This window comes from Fringilla coelebs, assembly GCF_963513975.1.
Source record: "Fringilla coelebs genome assembly, chromosome: 1".
Taxonomy (NCBI): domain Eukaryota; kingdom Metazoa; phylum Chordata; class Aves; order Passeriformes; family Fringillidae; genus Fringilla; species Fringilla coelebs.
In genome coordinates this window covers 88,993,038-89,016,087 of record NC_140028.1, presented here as the reverse complement: position 1 = coordinate 89,016,087, position 23,050 = coordinate 88,993,038, and the positions used below count along the sequence as shown (strand labels likewise).

At 41.7% G+C, this 23,050-nt stretch overlaps 1 protein-coding gene across 1 annotated transcript in view; it reads right to left on the bottom strand.

Moving 5' to 3' along the window:
* Positions 1 to 22,596, bottom strand: part of PHACTR1 (phosphatase and actin regulator 1) — a gene marked incomplete at both ends in the record, with an annotated part of 292,048 nt that extends 269,452 nt beyond the window's left edge. The window contains 3 exons of the mRNA XM_084206533.1: positions 9,453 to 9,599; positions 11,228 to 11,374; positions 22,536 to 22,596. Coding sequence (XP_084062659.1) covers positions 9,453 to 9,599; positions 11,228 to 11,374; positions 22,536 to 22,596 — 355 coding nt within the window. The remainder of the gene's footprint in view (positions 1 to 9,452; positions 9,600 to 11,227; positions 11,375 to 22,535) is intronic.
* Between the last annotated feature and the right edge of the window lie 454 nt (positions 22,597 to 23,050).

The following is a 23,050-nucleotide window of genomic DNA, read 5'->3' as shown; positions in this document are numbered from 1 at the left end:
TCCTAAGGATGCACGGTGACCTTCTAAAGTCATAGTTCCCAACTTACCAAATGCTGGTATGGCATCTCTGCCAAGACAGCAGGCACAGCCCTCAAAAAGCTGCAGGCCAACATATTGCTGCTACCCACATACATAGCCCTGATAAACACCAGAGAATGGAAAAGGCAACAGGAAAAGAGAGATGCCAACAATGACACAGCCCCAGAGAAGGCAGGAGCTGAGAGCTCACATGAGACAGTCAGCTACACACCTCTGCACCAGCACACAGCACAACATGACCTTTATACCCATGTGCTCCTGCAACTGAGGCTGGGCATGGGGAAGAGCCATTCTCCTCCAAACCTTACAGATGCCTCATGCATCAAGCACAGCCTTGTCAAGGTCTCCACATTTGTTTCTAGCACTTCTCTAGTGCAAGAAAACAGAGAAAATAGAAGGAAAAAATGATGTATGAAAACTGCACTATCGGCGATCTCAGCAAGGAAAACAAAGGACCATTACAGATGTCAGATGGGAGTAATCTCTTTCTCAAGGAATATTGCAATATAACCAATAATTTCCCATTTCTTTTTAACTGAGGGGATATTTTCTGTTCTGAGAGAGATTCCTATTGCTTATTGCAAAGCTGTAGCAAAAGAGGACTAGCTTAAAGGGAGTCTTCTAATGCTGTTTCTGATGGCTTAACACCATTGCAACACTTGACTGACTGAGGGAACATAGGAACATTCTTCCCAAGGACATGCACCCCAGTCAGTAACCAAATCTGTCAGTAGACTCCTTGTTCTTTTACCCATAGAACAGAAATAAGCACACACTGGTAGGTAGACAAGTGCCACAGTCAAAACAGGTCCTCCCAAATTTGGGGCATCAAGCTTGAGTCAGGCTTTAAACAACTTTCCAACATTCTAGCATAGAATTAGATTTAGCCCTGATGAAATTTCTCTTTCATTTTAATAATACATCAGGTATTTAATTTGCTTATAAACAATTAACCAGATGTCTGTCTGTCCAAGTACTGTATTCACTAACCGTAAAAATGATATTGCAACATAAATTATGCATAACAAGAACGTTCTGATTAACGAAAATATACACTGCAGTTCTTATCAATCACAGTTAAAATGGCATGTGTTCATAGAGTATATAAAAACACAAGTATATGCAAACTCTTGTCACATGCTTCCCCAGCCTTATGTACTTCATAACCAGAATGAAACCACAGTGAATCTGGAATGCAGAAGAAACATGAGCACGTGATTTTTCAACTCTGCCTCCCTGTTTTCTTGCTGAATTTGCTACTCATCAAGTTCTTGTTTGGACATCATCTTCACATTCTTATACACTGAACTGGAATTTCAAGATAAGAAAATTATTATAGAGTTTGCAATAAAGGTACTAATTATTTTATTTTAAATATTCAGGAACACTGTCTCTACAACAAAAGCTAGCAATGATGACCATATACTGAGGGTCCAGCTATGGCTTCAGCATATCAATATAAAATAAGACCACCAATGCATTATAACTGAAGGCAACAGAACTGCATGATTAAAAATGGTTATTGCATGATTATAAATAATTTTACCCTAATAGTATTCTGAATGAAGAAAACATTTTAGTGGACTACATCAAGAAGTTCTATTACTATGTAAAATACATCACATTAATATGATTAAAATGTTAAAAGTGACAATTTTTGCACCTTATCCACAAGAGATACATTGTCACAAATATTCATCACCAGGAAAGCATGAAGGCAGCCAAGTTTTATTTCACTATGGAAATATAACATTTCACACTGACTCAATAGTCAAAAGCAGAAGCACAAGAAATAACTTCTAATAACACAATATTTCATTAACATTGACATTTTATATTTGAAAACAGACAGCCCAAGACATTCTTTCTGGACTAATGACTTTTGCCACATTGCAAAAACTTACAACTTTAAGATTGATTCTGAAGACACTTACATGCCTAGCTCTGAGAACTAGTCTGAGTAGTCCCAAGGAAACCAATTAGTTGACTCAGAGTAATTAAGTATTAAAGCTAATTATACCTATTACTGAGGATTAGGCCTTTCTTTTTACTAGATTTTACAGCTAATAATTCTGAACAGGGATGTCAGTTTTGAAGTTTTGGAAAAATGCAGTTTCCTTAAAGAACTATTTCCAAGAAGAAAATCACGTTCCTGATGAAACAAAAAGTAACACAATTTTGCATCATCCCAGCTTGCAGGAATATACTTGGTTGTGTTAACCCAAAAAGCTCATCAAGCAAAACAAAAATACAGAGATAACTTCTTATTCAGGCAGATTCTGCAACATCAATTTTCTTGAAGGGCCAGATTAATAACAAAGCACTACAGCAGCCTTAAAGTCACACATACTGCAGAGAGTTTTACAAGGCATCAGCTTTGCCTATTCTGATCCCAAAGCAAGCACATACCTTCCTTCCTTCCTTCCATCTCCTGTCACAGCTGTTTCACAGCAATGTTGATGCCACTGACTGCATGTGTACCAGCTGCCCCCTGACACAGAAAGGTGATACATATGTGCAGTGCCCCAAGAACATCATAACATGAGAACATCTCCAGCATTCAGAGAAATGGATCTTCTATCATTTTACTCTTGCCAGTTCCATCAATTTGACTAACTTCGCCCTTCCCTTCAAACTGTCCTCAGTCATATTTGTTCATTCAAGTCTGCATCAAAAATTCCTATTAGATGACAGCTGGTGAAGCAGGGACATCTCTCCCCTTGAACTTGGAGAACATGAAAACTCATTCCTATCCAGCACACAGTGAAGGTCACAGTCTTAAGTCTCCAAAGTCAAGTACAAGAGTTGAAACCTCAGTTGCTGATAAGACCTCTTCCCCTCTAAACTGCCTGTTGATACAGAGGTGCTTTCAGCCACTGCACTTAGCCCTGGGAAGGGCAGGCTATCTCAAATGGCCTATCCTTGCCACATGAAGGGTGGCTTTCAGCTTGGATGTTCATTCTTCCCGGTATGTGTACTCATGCTCCCAGGGCTGGAAAACAGCCAGGAAATGAATGACAGGCACACATCTGATCTCCAGCTATACTCCAAATTAAGCAGCATTAAGACTATCAGTCATCAGTCAGTTAAAGGGCAGGCACAAGGTTTTTTAAGGCAACACCTGATAGCAAAGGAGGCCAGTTCTCCAGGTCCCTTTATAAAGGTATTAAGAAGTGCTTTGCTAAAACCTGTGATTTGGGTTCCTAAGTATGACAGAATCTCCATGACAATAATCTGAGGGAGTGATTAGAGCAGAGCAAAAAGTGGAAATTTTCCAGGCATGCATTTTTACTAATCTTTCTCCAAAAAGAAATAAAAACTCCCACACATATTAGAAAGCCTACTACTGCCTATTTCTCTCTCCACTGTTCTGCTGAGACCAATCTTTTCTACCTGAAATCCTAAAGCCACCATAATTTAAAAATATTTTTTAAAACACTCTTATGTCCTTCCGATTAACCTTTCCACATTATTTCTAATCTGTGAGGTCCATAAATCCAAAGTCATTGAAATTTGTATATAGTTTTAGGGAGCACTTATTCATAAATCATGAAACCATGCAGAGTATTTTATTATGAATATAATGAAAAATATACTGAATAAACAGGGAAGAAATAACTCAACTCCAAATGTGATAGCATTTCAAATTACTGCAGAGATGATTAACTGTGTTAAATCATTTGTAAGGATGACCAGGGGCAAACTCAGAAACTTTAAAACAGACTTTAAAATAAAATTATGGGATTTAGAGAAAATTAAAAATTAATGGGATGGAGATTTCCTGCAGAAAATCCAGTCAAGTAATTTCACATTATTTTCACCTATTTACAATTTACCCACGTCAGTGAGCTACATAAATATTCTTTCTTATTTTACAAAGTAACAAAATTTAGTTCACAAGCTCCTCCTTGTTCACTGCAGCAAAATGTATCATATCCTTCCAGAAAAAACAACATGTATGAGGCTAATACACAAATAAAATTATCTTCCTATTAGAAAGCAAAATCATACATCATTTTGATCCCTGAAAACTATTCTGCATAGCTCTAGAGCTATATAATGCAGTGAATACAGCAGTACAAACAGGAACAGTAAAGCAGCCTACCATGAAGGCTATAAGAAACCCTAGGGCCCAAACAGAGCGTGGAAGGTGCCAGGACACTGAAAATGTAAGGCACTTTAGATTTCAACTTTGTGCCTGGTCCAGAATGAATAAATTCCCACATCTAAAACTAACAGTCACCCTTTGTGTCCTGGCTTTCCCCCACCAGCTCTGCATGACAGAAACAGCCGACCATGAACATTTCCCAGCTTGCGAACATTTGTCTCAGCCATTCAGCAGTTTCTGCCAGGATCCTCCTCCCTCTTTACACCCTGTGAATTAATTCTGCTTGCAGCAGCACTAACACAGGCTGACGTAGATTTTTTCCTCTCCCCAGTGTGATTTATTCGTCACTGCTTAAGAACAGTAAATGGTACCAAGTTCACTTGCCTTTCTAGACACGAGGACCCTTCTACCCATAGCAAAATTATGCACAGCCACTAAGTCCTTTCCCTCTCAGCTTTGCTTTCCCAGAACACATTCCAAGACAACATGTGGCTCCACACCACAAAGAGATAAAACAGATCCTTCATCATTGAAAGGGAGCAGAGATGTACATTTCTACAGTCTGGCTCAGATCCCTGGCTGAAGTCAACAAATGACTTAAATCACTTAAGGATCCAGCTACTTCAGTGAGATTATTGAGTGACTTCAGTGCACTAAAAATCTGTGCTACGCTCCAGGGCCGAGTGAGCCAGCTGGGCTCCATAGCTTGCACAGGCTGCACCATCTCTATCGGGTTCTGTCCGTCACCACTTCTTTCCCCCTTCTCTCCTCTCTCTTCAGAGGCCAGCTCTTGCAATCCTCCTGCTGCTCCTCTGGCTTCTGTTTGGTTGTACCGCTGGTACACATTTTGAAGTCAGGGTGGGAGGAATATATTCACATTTAAAATCTCCCCTCTCCCCATTTCACAGCATGGAAGCTAATTCTTTCTAAAGGAACATCCCCTCTTTGCTGACCCCTAGTACAGCTACTCTAGTCATTCTGGCCTTACACCTTCTCCAAGGCATTGGCTTGCTTTCTCCTTGAGTCTCCATTGCCAGGTTAAATAAGTATACAATCAGCCTTGCTCAAACAAAAGGCAACATTTGGTGACTTCCCTGAATGACTGAGGAGCTGAAACAAAGACTTCTTGCACCATTTAACTCAGCCTGTTAGAATCAGCTTTGTAGAGGATTGCAGTGCAAAGCTTACTCTTTTTTGGCTAGGGAGGAGTAAGAGTACCTGTATATAGAAATAGCTTCAATAATGACTAACACTTGAAAGGCTAAAAGAACCTGACCAGATCAATTCAGTGCAGTAGTCTCCCCCCTTCCCTAACAAACACCAATAAAATTCTGACAGGGATTCCCCAAGCAGTTTTGTGAAGGGGGAAGGAGAAGAAAAGCTCATACACCTTGGATCACTTAGTGACTTTTAAGCAGTCTATCTCCTTATCAGGCATCACCTCTGCCAATTTATCAAGCTTGAAAGCTACCTACCATGCATTGCTATTTAAAAAGTACAGTATTTTGCAACAGGAAGAATAGAAATCAGCCAAAACCTGTAATAGGTCAAAACTGATAAAAACCACTTGAACTTATCAGCTGGCACAGGACCAGGAAAGTGATTATGCTATTGGACAACTGTCACAGATGAATAAGTTTTCAAAAGTATTTTTGGGATTAGCCTTTAGATGCCTGAATGAGAAAGTCAGAAAGACAATTTGAAAACTGCTTTTAAGAACATGTGTATGAAAAGCCAAAGATGGATCTTAAGAGATGGAGAAATGCCAGATTGCTAATCATAAAGAAAATGGAAGACCACCTCCCAAAAATGAGAGCACATTCCTCATTCCTCTAGTGTTGCACTGGAGGAAGCTGTTGAGAAAATAAAAAATTAAACTCTATATGGAACTGATTTAGTATCAAATATGGAAAAAGAATTTATAGCTGCGTATAGCTTTACAGTGTTATGTAGCTACATTAATTTTGGCAGAAAAGGTAATTTTAATCCTTTGGGAAGTATTATCCTCTTGATATGAGCACATAACTTAGATTAATAGGATTTGCATATGTATAATAATAGAGAGAATAACCCTGGGTTTGGAAAAAAACAGAGTATTTTAATCAGTTTGGGAACACCAGACAAAAACCCATACCAGGCACAACTAATCGAACAGCATTTGTCAACTCATGCTAGGTAATAATTGTGAGTTAATGGATCGATATTTAGAAACAAACATAATAAACTGGTATGTTTTGGAAAATCAAACAATGCAAAGCTGTTAATATAATCGAAAGACAAGGGGAGATAGAAGCTGCACTGTTAATCACTTGCAAATTGTGGTTTTTAAAGACCCAGACCAAATACATGCTACAACCAAACTGTATAATTGACTCCGTGTTTGCAATCTCAGTTGTTCAACAATACAGATAACAGCAGTAATGGTATAATTATAACTCACAGCTGAAGTAGATAAAAACCTGATCGTTCTTAACTAATGGTTGCAATTAAGGGTGGAGAAGGGGAGTATTCACTGTATCTGGTTATGATTCTTTAATAAAAGTGGATTTGAAGTTCCAATACTGAAAGCAGATCCTGCATGCTGCAGCCAAACTTTGACCATGTCCTGACAGAAGACAGTGACTGGGGAATGAAGCTTGACTCATAACAGCTGTAGGAAAAATAGCTCTGTAAGCAGTGGTTGAGCAGCAAGTGCAGATATGGAATACACTAAATGGAAAGCAAGCAATGAGCACACAAGGAAGAGGTTCCTTCCTGAGCCCCGAGCATCACTTTAGCTTCAACTGCATCCGTGGGCTGAAGAAACAGCTTTACTTCCTTCCACCACCTTCCCCCTGTACAGGCAAAGAGATACACACACCCCTGTGCACACACATGCGCTGCCAGCCCACGGACAGCCAGGGAGAAGAAGGCAAGGCGGGACAGGCGCCCTCCACCCCCGGCGGAGCGGCTTCAGCACCGGGGGCGGCGGACAGCGCCCTGGGCAGGAGGTCGGGCCCCTCCGCCCGCAGGGCACTGGGACACCACGGGCGACCCGCTACCCTCTGTGGCACAGCGGCAGGGACACCAACAAGGAGACTGCAAATGGAAACCCGGTCGGCTTAGAAACAGGGTGTTTTCGCCCCCCTCCCCACACACAGAGCCAAAAAAATAACGGCAGGAACACTGCACCTCACAAACAAAGTAAGTTTCAAAAGGAAAGCTTGAGCTGCATGGCATTTTCAAGTATGAGCAAAAGTGGCCAAACACATTTTCTAGTGGCTTTTTCCTCAGACTAGAGAGTTCTCATACCCAGGCAGCTTGGTTTGTGCTTTCTGGGCAAACCGAAGAGTAAACTCAACAGCTCAGAAATGAAGTGGGTATCAGCGGCATGTTTCACTTGCTTTTTGGCTCACTCACTCAATACTGGTTGCTAAGCAATTTTATTTTTTTTACTACTCACTGCCAGATGGATTAATGAAAACACACACTTGCACTACTTACAACATTTTTCATTTATATTTCTTGATACACCAGCACAGTTTCTTTTAATTATTTCTTTTTTAAGGAATTCCATTCCCAGGTTTGCAAGTAAAGACCCAAATTATAGAGAGCCAGGGGGAGGGGAGGAACAGAAAGAAGCTAAGTGTAATTACCAAATTATTTGGTGGATTGCAGGAAAGAGGTACCTTGAGACTCGCACATCCTCTGGGACTTGTAGCAAAGACAGCATGTCTAGCTCAGCATAGAGATGTGAGGAACCAAGTGACCTGAAGGTGCCTTGCTCTTAGCTGGTTTATCTATTTATAACTACATGTCATAACATTACCTGAGAGAACACAAGTCAGCACAGTGCTACTTCAGCAGTCAAATAACCATACACAGCCTTTTTTTATTTACACCTTACAGTGATGCTCTTTCTGTTTTCACTTCCAGTTCTTTATAGAGCTGAAACCTGGCACTTGGCACGATCCTCCAGCCTGTGCCCTGGAATGCCACCCATCTTACCCATGGTTTGGCAATTAGAAGCCGTGATCAGAGAGAAATAATGACACACGATACGGTGTAACCAACCGTTCTGCCAGTGGTAAAACCAAACTGCGCATCAGCCATTACCAAAGGTGTAATTGCAGCAGGGATAACAGGAGGGGGGAGGGGAATCTGTTCCATCCCCAAGTGGAGAAGAAAATGCATCTCTGCCATCTCCAACTTTCTGCCAGCTGAAAGGGGGAGGAGGGATGGGAGAGACTGCAGCAGGGCAAGCAGCAACTCCAAGGCAGCTCTTTTCCCTTTACAGCTGGCAGTGAGCTCACAGGCTCAGCATCAAAGAATGTTACACAGTTGGGTCATTTTGTGTGCTACTGCTGGGACATGAAGGGAGGCTGCAGTACTGCTGGCTACAGATCCTCCCTCATGCTGTCCCCCTTCCCAAATAGAGGAAGTCTGGTTTGGTGCAGAGAACCAGCAGAAAGAACTTTCTTTTCTTTTGTTTTTGAGAGCAAGTCACCTCTGGTGTAGTTAGTTTGCTGCTGATAGACCTCATAAAGAAAGGTCAAGAAAGGAGGGAAAACCAGAGGCCTAGTAGGAAAGAAACAGGATAGTTTCATCATGTACAGGATGAATTGAAGGGGACAGCTTAAATCTCAAGGGAGTTATGAGGAAGAGGTGGCAAAGAGGAAGGCACAGTAGTGAAGAAAGGGGAAGGACAGGTCAGGTGGAGAACTGCAGGAGGTTCATCCCAATAATAGGCAGGAGGAGGTAAATGCAGGGAGCTGGAGGTGTGTTGGTAGGAACCATCAGGCTGTAAACCCATCGAGAGTCCAAAAAGGCAACGCTGAGACAACCGGGGACCTCATGAAACTAAGTGGACAACGCAGGTGCAAGTTTGCTTGCACTTCTGAGGCACAAACCCATCAGGGGAAGAAGGCAAAGAGCAAGCCAGGGAGAGACTTGCAAAACACCAAGGGCAGCATCTTCAGGAGGGATGCCAGCACCTGGCGAGGAGGGACAGTGCAGAAGCCTTGAGGGGATGCGCCACGACGCCGTGCAGGGCGAGAGGGCGGCGCTCTGGGAGAGGGGAAGCTTCGAGGGGCTGAAGGGAGAAGGGCAGCCGGTCCCGGCTCTCCCAGGTGAGAGGCGCGGGGCAGGGGGAGCCGGTCTGCGGGCCAGGGGAGGCCGGCGAGGTGCGAAGGCGCGGGCACCGGGGCAGGGCCGGGCGGCGGCGCCCGGGGAGCCCGCGGGCGCAGGCAGGGGCGGAGGGCGGGGGCGGCCCCTTCCCTCCCTGCTTCCCCCGCCGCCGGTCGCGCCGGGCCGGGCCGCCTCTCACCTGTGTCGAGGTTTAAGGAGATGCGGGCCTCGGCGAGGTAGGGGGTGTCGCTCTTGGAGCGGACGCGGCGGATGGGTCTGCGGTCGATGTCCTCCTCGGAAGATGCCGCCATTAATGTGGGCACGGTGAGCAGCGTGGCCCGGCGAGCTGGCGAGGGCGAGCGGCGGCGCGGGGCGGCCGGGCGAGGAGGGGGCGGAGGGGGAGAGAGGGGAAGGGAGGAGGGAGAGAGGCGCGGGAGGGGGAGGGGAGGACGGGGAAGGAGAGAGGGAAAGGGAGAAAGGAGCGCAGGGAGGGAGGGGGAGAGACAGGGAAAACCCGTCAAGGATCTGCGGACGGGAGCGGCCGCGGCGGCCCTGCCCGCTGCCCCTGCCGAGTCCCGCCCGCCTCCGCGGCGGGGCACGGAGCGCTGTCCCCGGCCCCGGCGCTGCCACCCCCGCCCCGGGCAGGGTCCGGCCGAGCGCCTTTCCCGCCCCCAGGGGAGGTCCCGGCTGAGGTGCCGAACGCCGCCGATGGGCCCGGCCGGCAGAGGTGCCGCCCCGCAGCAAGCCCGGAGCCCCGAATGCTCACTTCTAGCCCAGGGCCTCCGGAACACACAGCACCGCATCATTGGGACTTGGTGGGATGTCTAACGGTGCATGCCTTCACCTCCTTACCCTCGTTCCTTGGGCAAACCCATTCCGTACAGTGAGATGGTGAGCCACACCTTGACAGTTTAAAATGCCAAGGGGACTGAGGAGCCTGCACTCAACGTTTGAAACTGACCATCGCTCAAAGCCCGGGGCTCGCCTTCCAAAGCTGCTTCGGCAGGTCATTGAGAAAAATGTGACCATCTGCAAAAACCAGAGACTGCGTTCTCCAGCTGCAAACTGGGCTTGGTGTTTTGTGGAAGCTCTGTTTCTCTGTTTAGTAATCAGCTCTTTATGTAGACGTTCTTACCCTGTGGTTTATAGGCTGCCCGCCACATCAGGGCTCCAATTTCAGTTGGTTAGTGTAATATAAATAATAAAAAAATCTATTAAAAAAAAGTGGGCAGCACAAAAGTACTACTTTAGTAAAAGTAAAGTTAGACAGTTAAAATATGTGCCTAAGAGTATACTAGCTCATGTCATGTAATTCAGGGCTTTTTAGAAAAAATACCAAAATCCACTCTGCTTAAAATCACTAAGCTGTCAGTACTTCCAAAGTCTTTTGTGTTGGTCAGCTTCAATGAGAAAGAAAGACCAAGGAAGGAATGTTGGATCTCACAAACTCTGAAGGTAGTGATAATAACACTAGTTGTTCTGAATTTTGAAGGACAGCTCTCTTATTCATTCCTGCAGAGTCAAGAATTTCCTGTTACATGTTTGCTAAGTAGTCCTATTGAGGTTTTGGGTTGTGCTCCATGCTTTTCAATAGCTGTAACATTGGGTTTAGCTCAAGTCTGCTGCTAGCTGTAATCCCTCCATAAATGTTCTCAATAACTTTCATATTTCTGGATGACTGGAATGGATAAGATATATTTTGTTTGCAAATCAATTCTATTTTGGTGTGATCTCACTAGCTCACCCTGGCTAAAACAGAAAAAAAAGTTTTAGTTCGCACTTGCAGGAGAATTTTGAAAACGATCCCTGTTCATACATATGCAGGTGCTTGTAGTTAGACAGCCTTGGCATCTTTGGATGTCTGGTGAACCACCACATCGCTTGTGAACGAGGAGGTACCATCTGGTCCATCTGCACCTCAAAAAGAAGTCTTTAATTAACATCATATGCTGTTTAGGGAAGGTCTGGTCTTACCATTATCAAGGTTGAAGCAGATCCGAGCTTCTTCCAAGTAAGGGGTGTCACTCTTAGAGCGGAGCCTTCTGATGGGTCTCCGGTCTATGTCATCCTCAGAAGTAGCTGTCACCAGAGTGGGCACAGTAAGAAGAGTTGCCCGACGAGCTGGTAAGAAGAAATAAATGAAGATGAGAATAGGAGGAGAACAGAGAAATAGAAAGGGGGAGAAGGAGGTAGAAAAATAATAATAAAGACTAGAAAAGAGAAAGAAAACCACTCAATAGAAGAGATGGTCTGTAGCAGGTAGTAGAACAGGCTGTTTGCTGTAAGGTCATTGCCTTATATTCCACATGCTGCAGAATTTAAGGGCTGGACTGAATGGTACCAAAAAAATATTGCTGTCTTTTGTGTCCCAAAGACACAGGTTATAGCTCTGTTGCTGCTGCAGATTGCTTGTTCTAAGTTCCTAGTTACATCACTAAAACAATCCTTTTCTCAACTTCTCAATAGCTCAATAGCTGCTGTCTCTTTTCCTGAATGCAGTTTTTGAGGCTGTGATACCTGAGTAGTGGAAATATTAATTTTAATAGTGGAAAACTAATTAAGTGGTCGATTAATTTGTAGGTATCAGTGGAAGCTGATATTTGCAGATATCAGTGGAACACATGATGTGATTATTATTCTTGACAAGATGCAAACTATTCCAAAACTCAGTTCCTTGTTGTCTCATCTTGAGCATTCAAAATTAACAGCTAACTTTTTTTGCTCTTGATCACTTTATGTCTTACTTTCTTAGTTGTGAGGCAGACAGAAACATAATTTTCATTCAGTAGGAATTTTGTGAACATATAAATCCATTAATATTGTAAAGTATTCATATACTTTAGTGAAGCACCAATGAAAAACCCATGAGGAAAGTCTCTTCTGAGCAGGATTTAAATGGCTTGGGGCCATGCATTCAAGGAGGAGAAAGCAAAATATTTAATACTGGCTCATTAAGTGACACTGCCCACTCCATGCACTGATGAAGCAAATGGTAGGATAGTAAAAAATTGCTGTCATCATGCAATTAGAAGCCCTACTATAATCCATATATATTAGGATACAATTAATGTTGAAGAGCAACCTTCATTTGGGCATTGCCTAGGTATTGAGCTCTGGACCTTATAGCTTTGATAATGTCCCTTAAATGTAGGTGTTTTATATGTGAAATGTAATTATGAGTGGCTGTTGAATGCTTTGGGCCTATAAGTTACAAATCACAAAGAGAAGAGCCTCTATAAATATATCCACCTAAACTCTCTGTCTCTGAGTAGATAAAGATTATTACAAATGCTAGTTGGGATGTGGCTGATCCCTGAAATCATGAGGACCATGCACAAGTACTTTCACCTCCACCTCATATGTAATTGGAAAGAAAATTTCTGCTTGAAAGCTCATCCTAACCCACAATGTGGGCCTATAAACATTAACTACCATGTGGGACCCTGTAAGAGCCTAGGAGCCTAAACCCTAAATGTTTCTTGCTGTTGAGACATTATCTAGCATAAGAGACTTTATCTCGGGGGTTTTGTAAAGCATCACACTTCAAATAACTAACAATGAACTATATTCTCCCATTGGGACTGGAGAGCATGACTGATAGTGACTAAGAGCATATTCTGCAACCTACTAACTGTGATTCTTTATTTTAAAAGTTTTTTAGAGTTTCAAATGAGGCCTGTCAATCAGTAGCTTTCAGATGTCTAAGATCTGACTAAGGTGTTAGGTATGATAGCATATAATTAGTATGAGTTAACAAAAGCTGTCATGCTCTATTTTTCAATTTGCAGTATTATGTAGTGCACTAAACAAGTAAATCTGTGCTGCTGGAGGTAGAGGTTATTTCTGGTCTAAGTTACTTATTTTCTGTTTTTAAATAGATTTCTTTTTTTTTTTGTTTGTTTTTGCTCATTTCTAACCTAGCATTTGAATTTGAAGTAAAAGCAAAGGGCAGGAGTTGAAATTGATTTAATGGGGTCAACTATTTAGATTAAGCTAAAGTAAACACTGCAAATAGGCTGTAAGCCATTCCTCCCTTGTAATAGGGAAGTACAGTAATGAAGATAAAAGAGAATGGAAAATTTCTGCTATGGAAAATTTTGTGTACTGCATCTTCAAATTTACACTTAAGGAAGATTTCTCTACACAGGAAGTTAGCATTGTAAAAGTCATCTCATAAAACAACCATGTAAAAGATTTGTCTTTTGAAACTGGCATGCCCTGGCTGTAGTTACAGTCAGTGAAAGGGCACCCATGCATTTCAGCTGGATCACAGCACAGAAATATATCTGAAAAAAAAAATCCCAACACCAAACTACATATACGTTTTTAGTAAACAGAGAACAAGAGTAAGCTTTTCTATATAATTGTTTACAAATAATTTTTACCTTTTGGGTCAAAATATTGGGATCTGGCTTGTATTCATTTTGACTGCAGGTAGGTGGATGCTAGAAAATGTTTCTTGGAGTAATCATTATGTATTACTTTGACAACCATCATTATCTACCCTTTGTGTATATTACCAAAAGGAGTTTTCAAGAATGGCTGGAAATTTTAAGTAAACATTGAAAACATTTCAGAGTAGGCTAATAAGTATTGAAACATTTTGCAATAAAAACCTAAGATCAATTCTAGAACTGAAAAGTATTGCTGATCACATTCTGGTATCCACAGAGTGGCAGTGAAAGTTTATGCCTGCCATGAATATATAACTGTACACACTCTTTTCCTAATCCACAGCAGTCTTTATTTCAAGAATGACTCACCATACATTTTTTAGTAAAGTTCTTAATTTATGCCCATTGTGACTCTTGAGTCCATCACAGATAACCCACCAGTATCTCTAGCTTCAGCTGCTCTCCACAAACCAGCTCAGTCTCTGGGACACACTTTTAGGAGATAGTTTTTCAGGAAAATTAGGAGGTATCCTCTTGAAGGTCTTGGAGCAATGGAATGACATTACAATACACATTAAGGACCTGATTACTCTGCAAATGAATTTGAGATCAGTGTTGAAAAGCTCAATTTAAGGAGCCACTTAACAGCATGTGGAAGGGAAATAAGTCATTTTGTTAAATTCTTTCATCCTGTTTTCATTGTTCCTCATGGGCTTACACTCCAATTGGCTCATTGTGGCAATGTCTCGTCTGGTATTTGTTAGAAAGGGAAAAAGTTGCTTATTAAAAGAAAAATACCTTAAAACTATAAATGCTCTAATGTACATCATGTGACATGTTAGAATTGATTATATATAATCTCCCATTTGTTTGTCTTAAAATATCATATGTTACTGAAGTGCAACACAAGTATGTCTTTGGGAGAAGGGAAAGTAAAATATGTAAATTTTTGTATAAGTTCAGAGGCATTTTTAACATACAATTTCAATATGTTTACTTAGATCTATAGCTGGTTCCAATTTTTGAATACTCCTTGAAATTACTGAAAACATGAAGAGTGGTTTGCAAAGAATTTTTGATGCCTTGCATTTTTTCCAATAAGATACTTTTCCACATATTTTAATAAAGATGTTAGTCGTAATTTTTGTTTGCCAAGAACTACCTTTATGTTTTGAAGAGTTATAGTATTGATTTTTTTAAGAGTTGTGTTATTTAGAAAAAAAAATTACTTGGAAAAATTTCAGAGGTGAAATGGCATCTTCCTAAAAATGAATTGGAGATAACGTGTAACATTCATTTATATTTTTCCATCCACTTTTACCAATCAGCCTTTATTAAAATAGCTCAATGATGACACAAGTACCTTGGTCATTTTTGACTCAATAGGGTCTTCACCTAGAAACTCTAATTTGCAGAGTACATTTTGACCTCAAAATGGCAAATCTTTGAAATATGATGATTTTTATCTTAGTACAAGTGAAGTGCTAAAACGTTTCTTGCAGATGTCTAGATGTAGAAATGCTGTGTTCCTGATGCATAGAATCACAAACAGCTTCAAATAACAGTGAAATAGCCACAAGGGGGATGCTGGTTTACATCAGAAATCTTAAAGGCTTTTCTGTGGAAAACCTTGTTTCTCAGGGCAAATTTTTAACAATTTCGTAAAGTTCATATAAAAATATTTTAATTGTGGTGTTACTATTGCTGATTGAATAGGATTCTTCTACCTTGCTACTTTTTTCCGCTAGAGAAACATATGGGATCTTACTCAGTTCTCCTTCATGCTTCTGTGGAGAGGGCTCACCATGGCATAAAATATCTGCATGTGGATAATGCATGCAGAAATATATTTTTGGCTAAATGGAAGCTTTAAAAATATGAGTTTGGGTACATTTTGATTCATCTAGCACATGATACTCCTTTTGTGCTAAAGGAACATTATTAGGCTGTGAATATTCTTCCTTAAAGACAAACCAGGCAGTGGGTTCAATTGAATGTTTACCAGGAAAAAAAATCTTTTGGTCTGGTTTGATGCCACTTCACTTCATCAGCTGCATTTAAAAGAAGGTGAAAGGACAACATTTGGAGGATTAGATTTGGGAAATGGAGTATGAGTTGCAGGAGAGGCAGAGAGTGGAACATGTGGAGAGGACATAATTTGTCATTTATGAAGAAAGATTTATAGGCTTGTGTCTCCCACATAAACACAGAAGCACATGCATATGGATTGCTTCATGTCTCTAAAGCAAAGCTGTTGAAATCTGTCTTGATGGACATCAGGAATCTGAAACAAAGTACATGGATACATTGTATTCAACCATAGGACCAAGGGTTGCAAACAACAGTACCCATGAGAAAGGATATCCACATTTATGCACACATTCGTTCTGCTGGTTTGTGGAATTTGCGTAAAAAGTATGAACAATACACCTAACTAGCATTTTTTGTACATTTTAGGTGAAGCTTGCTTGTTTCTCTGTGTCCAAAGGCATAGGCTGTTCTGAAATTCTCAATAATGGGAATATGTCAGAATAGGAAGTGGGAAAATAATTCTAAAAAGAATGAGGAAAAGGTTGATGTTGATCAGTTTCTTAATGTTATTTAAAGGTAGGGATATTTTATTAAGAATGCACATTTGATGTTACTAATTCTTCTGATATTGATGTCAGTCTAAGAAATAGTGATATCACATAAATAAAACAGACCTGGAAGCTATCTTACTTTGAAAATATGTTAACATATTGGATGGATTGATCATAACATTTTGGTGGATAGAGGGATATCCAGAGTGGAATAATTCTGGATTAGGATCTGAGAATTCTGCGGTAATATGTTTTTATAAAACACTGGACCCAATTTAATATGCAAAAGCAGAAGGAAAGTAGCAATGAAGAGTCAGCGGTGATTAAATCAAACATCTAGAATGAATCAGCACTGACTGAATTAAAATAAATGAGCAAAAAATGAAGCATAGTGAAATAAATATTGTGGAAACATAGAGTAACAGAAAAATGTGGAATTAAAACTATACCTGAGAGTACTTTATTAAACCTTATCAAGAAGAATGATTTCCTGAAATCTTTTGAGCAATCATGGCCTATGTGTCTATACAAACTTATTACCTCTGGTGGTATGTACTATATTTTTATTTCTGTTTTTTTTTTTACTTTTAATTTTGTATTCATTCATGCTCCTGATGAATGTAAATTAATCAAATAAATTACATGAATTTTGCAACCAATAAAAGCATACCTAATGTAAGTCTGTCTGTAACTTATTTATAGGTACAATGGATAGCTTAAAATAATCCTGCAAGAGAGTTTTGTTCAGATATTTAAATAGGTGCAGTGTATCTTACCAAATGGCCTAGCAAGCAACTTCAAGGAATGTAGCAGAATCTTCAAAATAATTAACACAGTTAATTTTAAGTTGGTGTGCCATGCTGGTGCAAAAGGATATAAGATATAAGGTTATAGGATATAAGTGGATGCACAGCTCTCCAGGAAATTAGAAAGTATTTTATTGAGTCAGAAGTCATGTGAGAGCTGAACCCGAACGCCCAGCAGGGACCTGAGAGTCACACTGTGGTGCAGAGGTGGATGCCTGCAGCCCAGAGTGGCATCCTGACACCGCACTGTGCAGCCCATGCTGACAGACTGCTGTGCTGGTGCTACAGGCACCAAGAGAGGGTGAGTCTTGGGCCCCATTCCATCAGATCATGCCTGCAGAAGAGTGCTATGTGCTGTCTGTGATGAGCAAATCCCCTTTTATGGCACTACCTAAAGCCTTCACTTGCAATATACTGGGCAGGAATTATTCATCCAGGTGCTCAACCCCCTTGTATACAATGGCAAGGAGTGAGGGGTTCCTCAGTTCTTAAACCCGATGGAGCCTAGGTGAAATCCAGGTACCAACAGCTCTGTTTGCCCTTCCTGCACAGAGTTGAGTTTGCTGTGGCTCAAGGCAGGCTCTTTGACATGGTACAGCTGTTGGAGAGAGTGGTTTAAGAGGCCCTGACCAGCTCTGGATCTTCTTGAGAAAGAAGCAAGAAGCCTCAACATCTTCTTTCTTCCTGATTTTGGAGTTATGCTTACACTGTGGCCACTGCTCATTTGCTGAGCAAGGCTTCAGCTATGCCTGTGGCTGGCTACATTCCTCACTGATCCACATCCAGACTGCTGACTTCATGTCCCGCTTAGTCTCATGCCTGCCTCATCATCCATGGACTTGTCTGATGGTCTGGACACCTGACTAAACCTGGTGACTGTCACCAGACCTGCTTGGCTCATGTGCTGCTGTGCATTACCTCTCATAGGTGAGGCTGCTGCCTCTGCCTGTTTTGGTGACCCTGGGTTTATTTTTCCTTATGGAGCTGCTCACTTCTGCTGCTCCTCAGTGCCAGCCTGCTCAGTTCTGTCAAATGTGAAGTCTTTCTTTGCATGCCCAAAAGCATAATTTTTATATAGAACTTCAAGATCAATAATGTCTCTCCAAAGCAGGCTACAGCCAAGATGAAGTCTTCGCATTTCCAGCTTTGGATTACAGCTTTACCCATTTTGGGGGAAGTTACTCCCTTTTCTGAATTAGATTCTATCTTGCCATTCCTCTATGCAAACAAATGCCATTAGCACAGGCATCTTTCACTCAAGTTCACTGTCTAGGCTTTCATAATCAGTATAGAGGCAAGACTTACATTAACCCAAGGAAGATACCTAAGATTTGGTGAACCCTGCTTTTAAAATGACATTTTTTCTGATACATGCTAAGCTAGTTAGAACTCTTAGGTGGAAACATCTTCACTGAGGTCACCTAAGGGATAAGTAAGCTAAATCCTATTCCAGGCAACATTACATACTTTCAGCTGTTGCAGCTGAAAACCATGATAGATTTGTATTTAGAATACATTTGCAGCCAAGAATAACCAGTATCTTCCAGACAGTTCAGGAGAAGGCTTTTTTGAAAACAAAAGTCCGGCTTCATGCTTAGATTTCAGATTCAGGCTTTCCAAGGGCAAGAGGCTGGATCCAAAGGATCACAGTCCTTTCTTTCCTGTTTCTGATTTGCAGATGCGTCACCAGGCATTACGCACTTGGCAAGGACATCCCACCAGCTCCTAGATTCCAACATACAGTACAGAAGAGACAGTCAGGAGGGCTGCAGAGCTTAGGATATTTCTGGCTTGTGTTTGAAGACTACAGCCAGCTGGCTTCATTTACCAAGTTTTCTAAATCTAGCTAATCCTACTGGCAGATCCAGCTTTCGTGACTTTTCCATCCCTCCTGCTTTACTTTCCTTGAAGGAAACAGGGAACAGCTGTTTGAACAGCAGATACAGCCTGAACAGGCAAGCATTTCTCTGCTCTGTGCTCAGCCCTTGGAAGTGAGGTGATGGCTGCTCCTGCAGAGGAGAGGATGGGAGAGGTGGCAGCTCGTAAAGTAACACCTCTCTCCTCCTACCCTAAAACAGCAAAGGAAGTTTGCATCTTTCTGCAGGAGCAGGGACAAGGCGTGGGTGTTAGTGCAGGCAGCAAGGTGTAGAGAACCAGTGGGTTAGTTGCTGGAGGATAAAACCCTGTCTCAGTCTATTTATTGAGGTCAGAGTATCACACATTCAACTACACAAGACCCCAGGCCAGGTGGAATTTGATGTCATCAATTGTCAATGACATCATAGCTCTTTGAGTTCCTTCCCAACCTTTTGCAGTCCTATTCCTTCCCTTCTCTTCCACCCACAAGAAAAGACTAGAAATGAGAATGAGTGCTTTACAGTTGTCATTTGTAACATTGTCATGTCATTAATGTGAAAACACTGGAAAGATTTTTTTCTTGATCTGGAGTACTAAAGGACAGAGATCTTCAAATCTCACAGAAGAGTTGTGTGGGTCATAAACCCCCATTCTACATTTTGTAAACAGAGCACTTTGTAATGCAATAACTAACAATATAACTACACTACTAATAATACATATACTGTTTTCTGATGTTGTTTCTAATTAAATGGCAGAATACTGTAGTCTTCTTTCACTCAGTTCTTATTGCAGTTTTAATGCATGTACACATGCTGTTTGATAGTGTGATTTGCTAATAGCATCATGCTATTATATCAACATCAAATAGTTACTTGCAATCCCATTAGGCAGAGCTGTTGGCAATGCTTTCTTGCAGACCTTTTATTCAGTTCCATACCAGCTACTTGAGCTATGCTATTTATTGCGGATGAGTGCCTCACATTCAGTGTGTTTTGGGGGTGGCTTCAGAAAGCTAAAGCTGATGCAGTTAGCCTGTTTCTCAGAAGGTGGAGAAGGAAAGAAATATGATTTTGCCCATGTTTGGAGATATCATGCCATTACCTCATATAAAAGTGCTTGTTTTTTGAAAGACAGCCTTAAAATTTGGCATAAGGTACAAGGGCAACAGGAGTTAGCAGAGCTGCATAGGCAGCATGAATACACACTCAATAGGTCTGAGTTCCTTGCTCTGTACTGGGGGTAAAGCAGCTGAGAGGAACGGGATATTTAGAAGTTTGGGGCTAAAGGTAGTCATAAAGGTATCTACTGCAGAAAAGCTTGATGATCATTATTCTTCCAGAGGCTTATTGTTCGGCCTGCTGAAGCTGTCTGTGGCACCTCAGAGAGGCTCAGTGAAAGCCTCCTGAAAATCCTCTGTACACAGGCTGAATTTCATCTCACATCCTATTGCCCCTGCAATTGTTTATCTGTTCTTCCCCTCAAGCATCTCTCCTGTTGCCAGGGGGCTGCTGTGTTGCAGCATTTGAGAATGTAAAGCAGAAGCATTGTCTCTTCTGTGCTCAGAGCAATTTCCCTGCTGGCACTCGGCTTGTTGGAAAGCTGCTGACCTCAAGCACAGAAATAGGAAGAGAGGGGAGGTTACTAGAGTTTGGGGAAGAGGCCTCACCTCAGGCATGTAGAGGTAAGAGATGCAAAGGGCAGGAGCTGTGGGAAATGCAGTAAAAAGAGCAATGAGAAAGGTGAAAAGTGGAAGGGGACAGAGCCTAAGTGCAGCACGGCTTTTCTGTCGATGTTTCTAGTTGTGGAGGGAGGTAGGGTGTGGGGCACTGGTGCTCAGGGGAAGCATGTAATTGGTAACTTTCATAAAACATTCCCAAGCAAGGGAACAAATAATCTCCGAGTCTCAGTGCTAGCTCCTGTTTGTTTTGGCCAAGGGATAGAAGTCCACATGACAGATCTAGAGGTCAGGCCCCTGATGACGACATTTGTATCAAGGAATACCGTTCTGCATAATGAATTTTTTTCCTTGTTTTGTATTTAATAACTGATCAGTACAAGCATTTCTAGATGTGCTAACAATATAATTTCTCCAAGTATGGGTAGGATAATAATGTTTTTTCAATCTTGCTTGCTTGGATATAGTTACAGTGAAGGTGACCTGCACAACCCTTATGAGCTACCCTATGCACATGACTGTAACAGACTTTCATTGCATGATCACATATTCTTTCTTCCACAGTTGCATCTGTATGTTGCAGTGCACATGGCATTGGGATGCTGTTGACAATTTGCTATAGTTTGTAAAGCAGTGAGATGTATATTCCTGAATTTTAGTTTTGATGGAATAGAAATGGTTTGTTCCCATAGAGATATCACAAAATTGTTATGAATGGAACACATAACAGGAGGTCATCTAGTCCAACCTCTCTGCTCAAAGAGGGTTGAAGAACATATTTCAAAATAATTCTGTAGCAACACCCAGGTGTTTATTGTATTTTAGATATGGAGGAAAAAAAACCCCATCAAAATCACTCATTGCCCTCAGTGGTTTTTCCCTGATTTTGTGGTGCTTAGTATTTGCTTCTCTTGTTCAATGCAGGAAGCTGTGTTGTGACAAGAAAGGCTTTCTGCAACTGGTACAGATGAAAATGTATCACAACTGAGACAGCAGCTAAGCAGCACAGCATGTGTTAGGCAGCAGCACCTCAGCTGAGCCAGAGGTCAGAGGTGGTACTGCTCCCCATTATCTTGGGATGGTGGCATCCTGTGGGTGGATTACATCTTGCTCTGGGAGAATAGCCTCCAGAGGGAAGTCAAAACTCTGTTGTCCAGACTTTGCATTTGATTAGCAACCAGTGAAATTAATAGTGGAAGAAAAATGGATCCCATTTTCAAAAAACAGGCAGTATATAGAAACAAAAATGGCTGATAGAGCTACTTGGCTCTTACAATTTTCTTGAATTTAATATGGTGTTTAAAGTTTAAGGAAAAAAAAAAGCCCTTCTCTCTGAAATTGCAAGTTTTCTCCAAATATAGAGCTAGTGAGAAAAATGTGAACTGACTTTACCAAAAATATCATCTGTGTTGTGAAAAAGTCTCAACTACATTAAAGCAGTGGATCTTGGTAACCCTTCCTCTCTCACCCTGCTGCTGGTCTGTGGGGGCCAGCATTCCACTGGGGACAATGAAGACCAGTGAGAGCTGCTCTGTGCAAACCTTGTGGGGGACTGCCTCAGGGCTTTCCCAAACCAGTTTTTCCTGAATAACATCACCTTATGATCCTGTTGGTGCTGACAAGAAAGAGGAAGAAGGGAAAGGACAGCATAGGCTTACTCAGCAAGCTGCAGGCCATTGCTGTCTCCTCTGTCGTGTCCATTTGGGTTCTGCAACAGCAGAACCTGTGTCTTGGCAGCTCTTTTTGCTCCAGGAGCACATGCAACAGCTCTCACAGCCCCTCCTTATCCTCTGAGAGGGCAGATCAACCCCACCATTCTTCTTGTAGTCCCTTTCAAAGCCCATGCATTTTGAAGGCCCTGTGCCCTCTCAACACTTAAGTATGTATATGGCCCCTATCTGGCCATATACATTTTAACTGTACAGTAAACTAGTAATTTCCTGAGCCAGTGCCAGAGTTTCTTACCTTGGGCTCCTTGACTGTAAAAGAGTCTGTGAGCAGACTCGACATCCAAAAAGTAGTCCATTTTGAAGGTGCTTTGTGTACAATACTCCTGTATGATTGATCAGTCAGATTCCTAGAAAAGATTACAGAGATGTCAGAGAAAAAAGCTGGTGGGTTTCTTTGTGGAAAGTACTGTGTAGGCAGTCACTAAAGTACTTCCATCTGGCATATTAGGGTCAAAGTATTTTCAAGTCACTATTCATAGAACTTCATAAGCATCCTTTTCTATTTTAGAATGTTTGGTTCAAAACCTTGTCTAAAGACAAAAAAGAGAAGCGCTACTGCAGTATTAACAAGATTCCTTGTATCTTCCCAGTACAATCACCTGTATTCTATTCACACTCCATTTCTTAAGACACATACTTGGATTCATCTGCCTGTTACATTTGCCGTTAAAAAGAAAATCAGAAAAGCTCAGGACAGGGACCTCCTTTAGCTAGATCACAGCCAGTGCCTCTAAGTAGGCACTACTATAA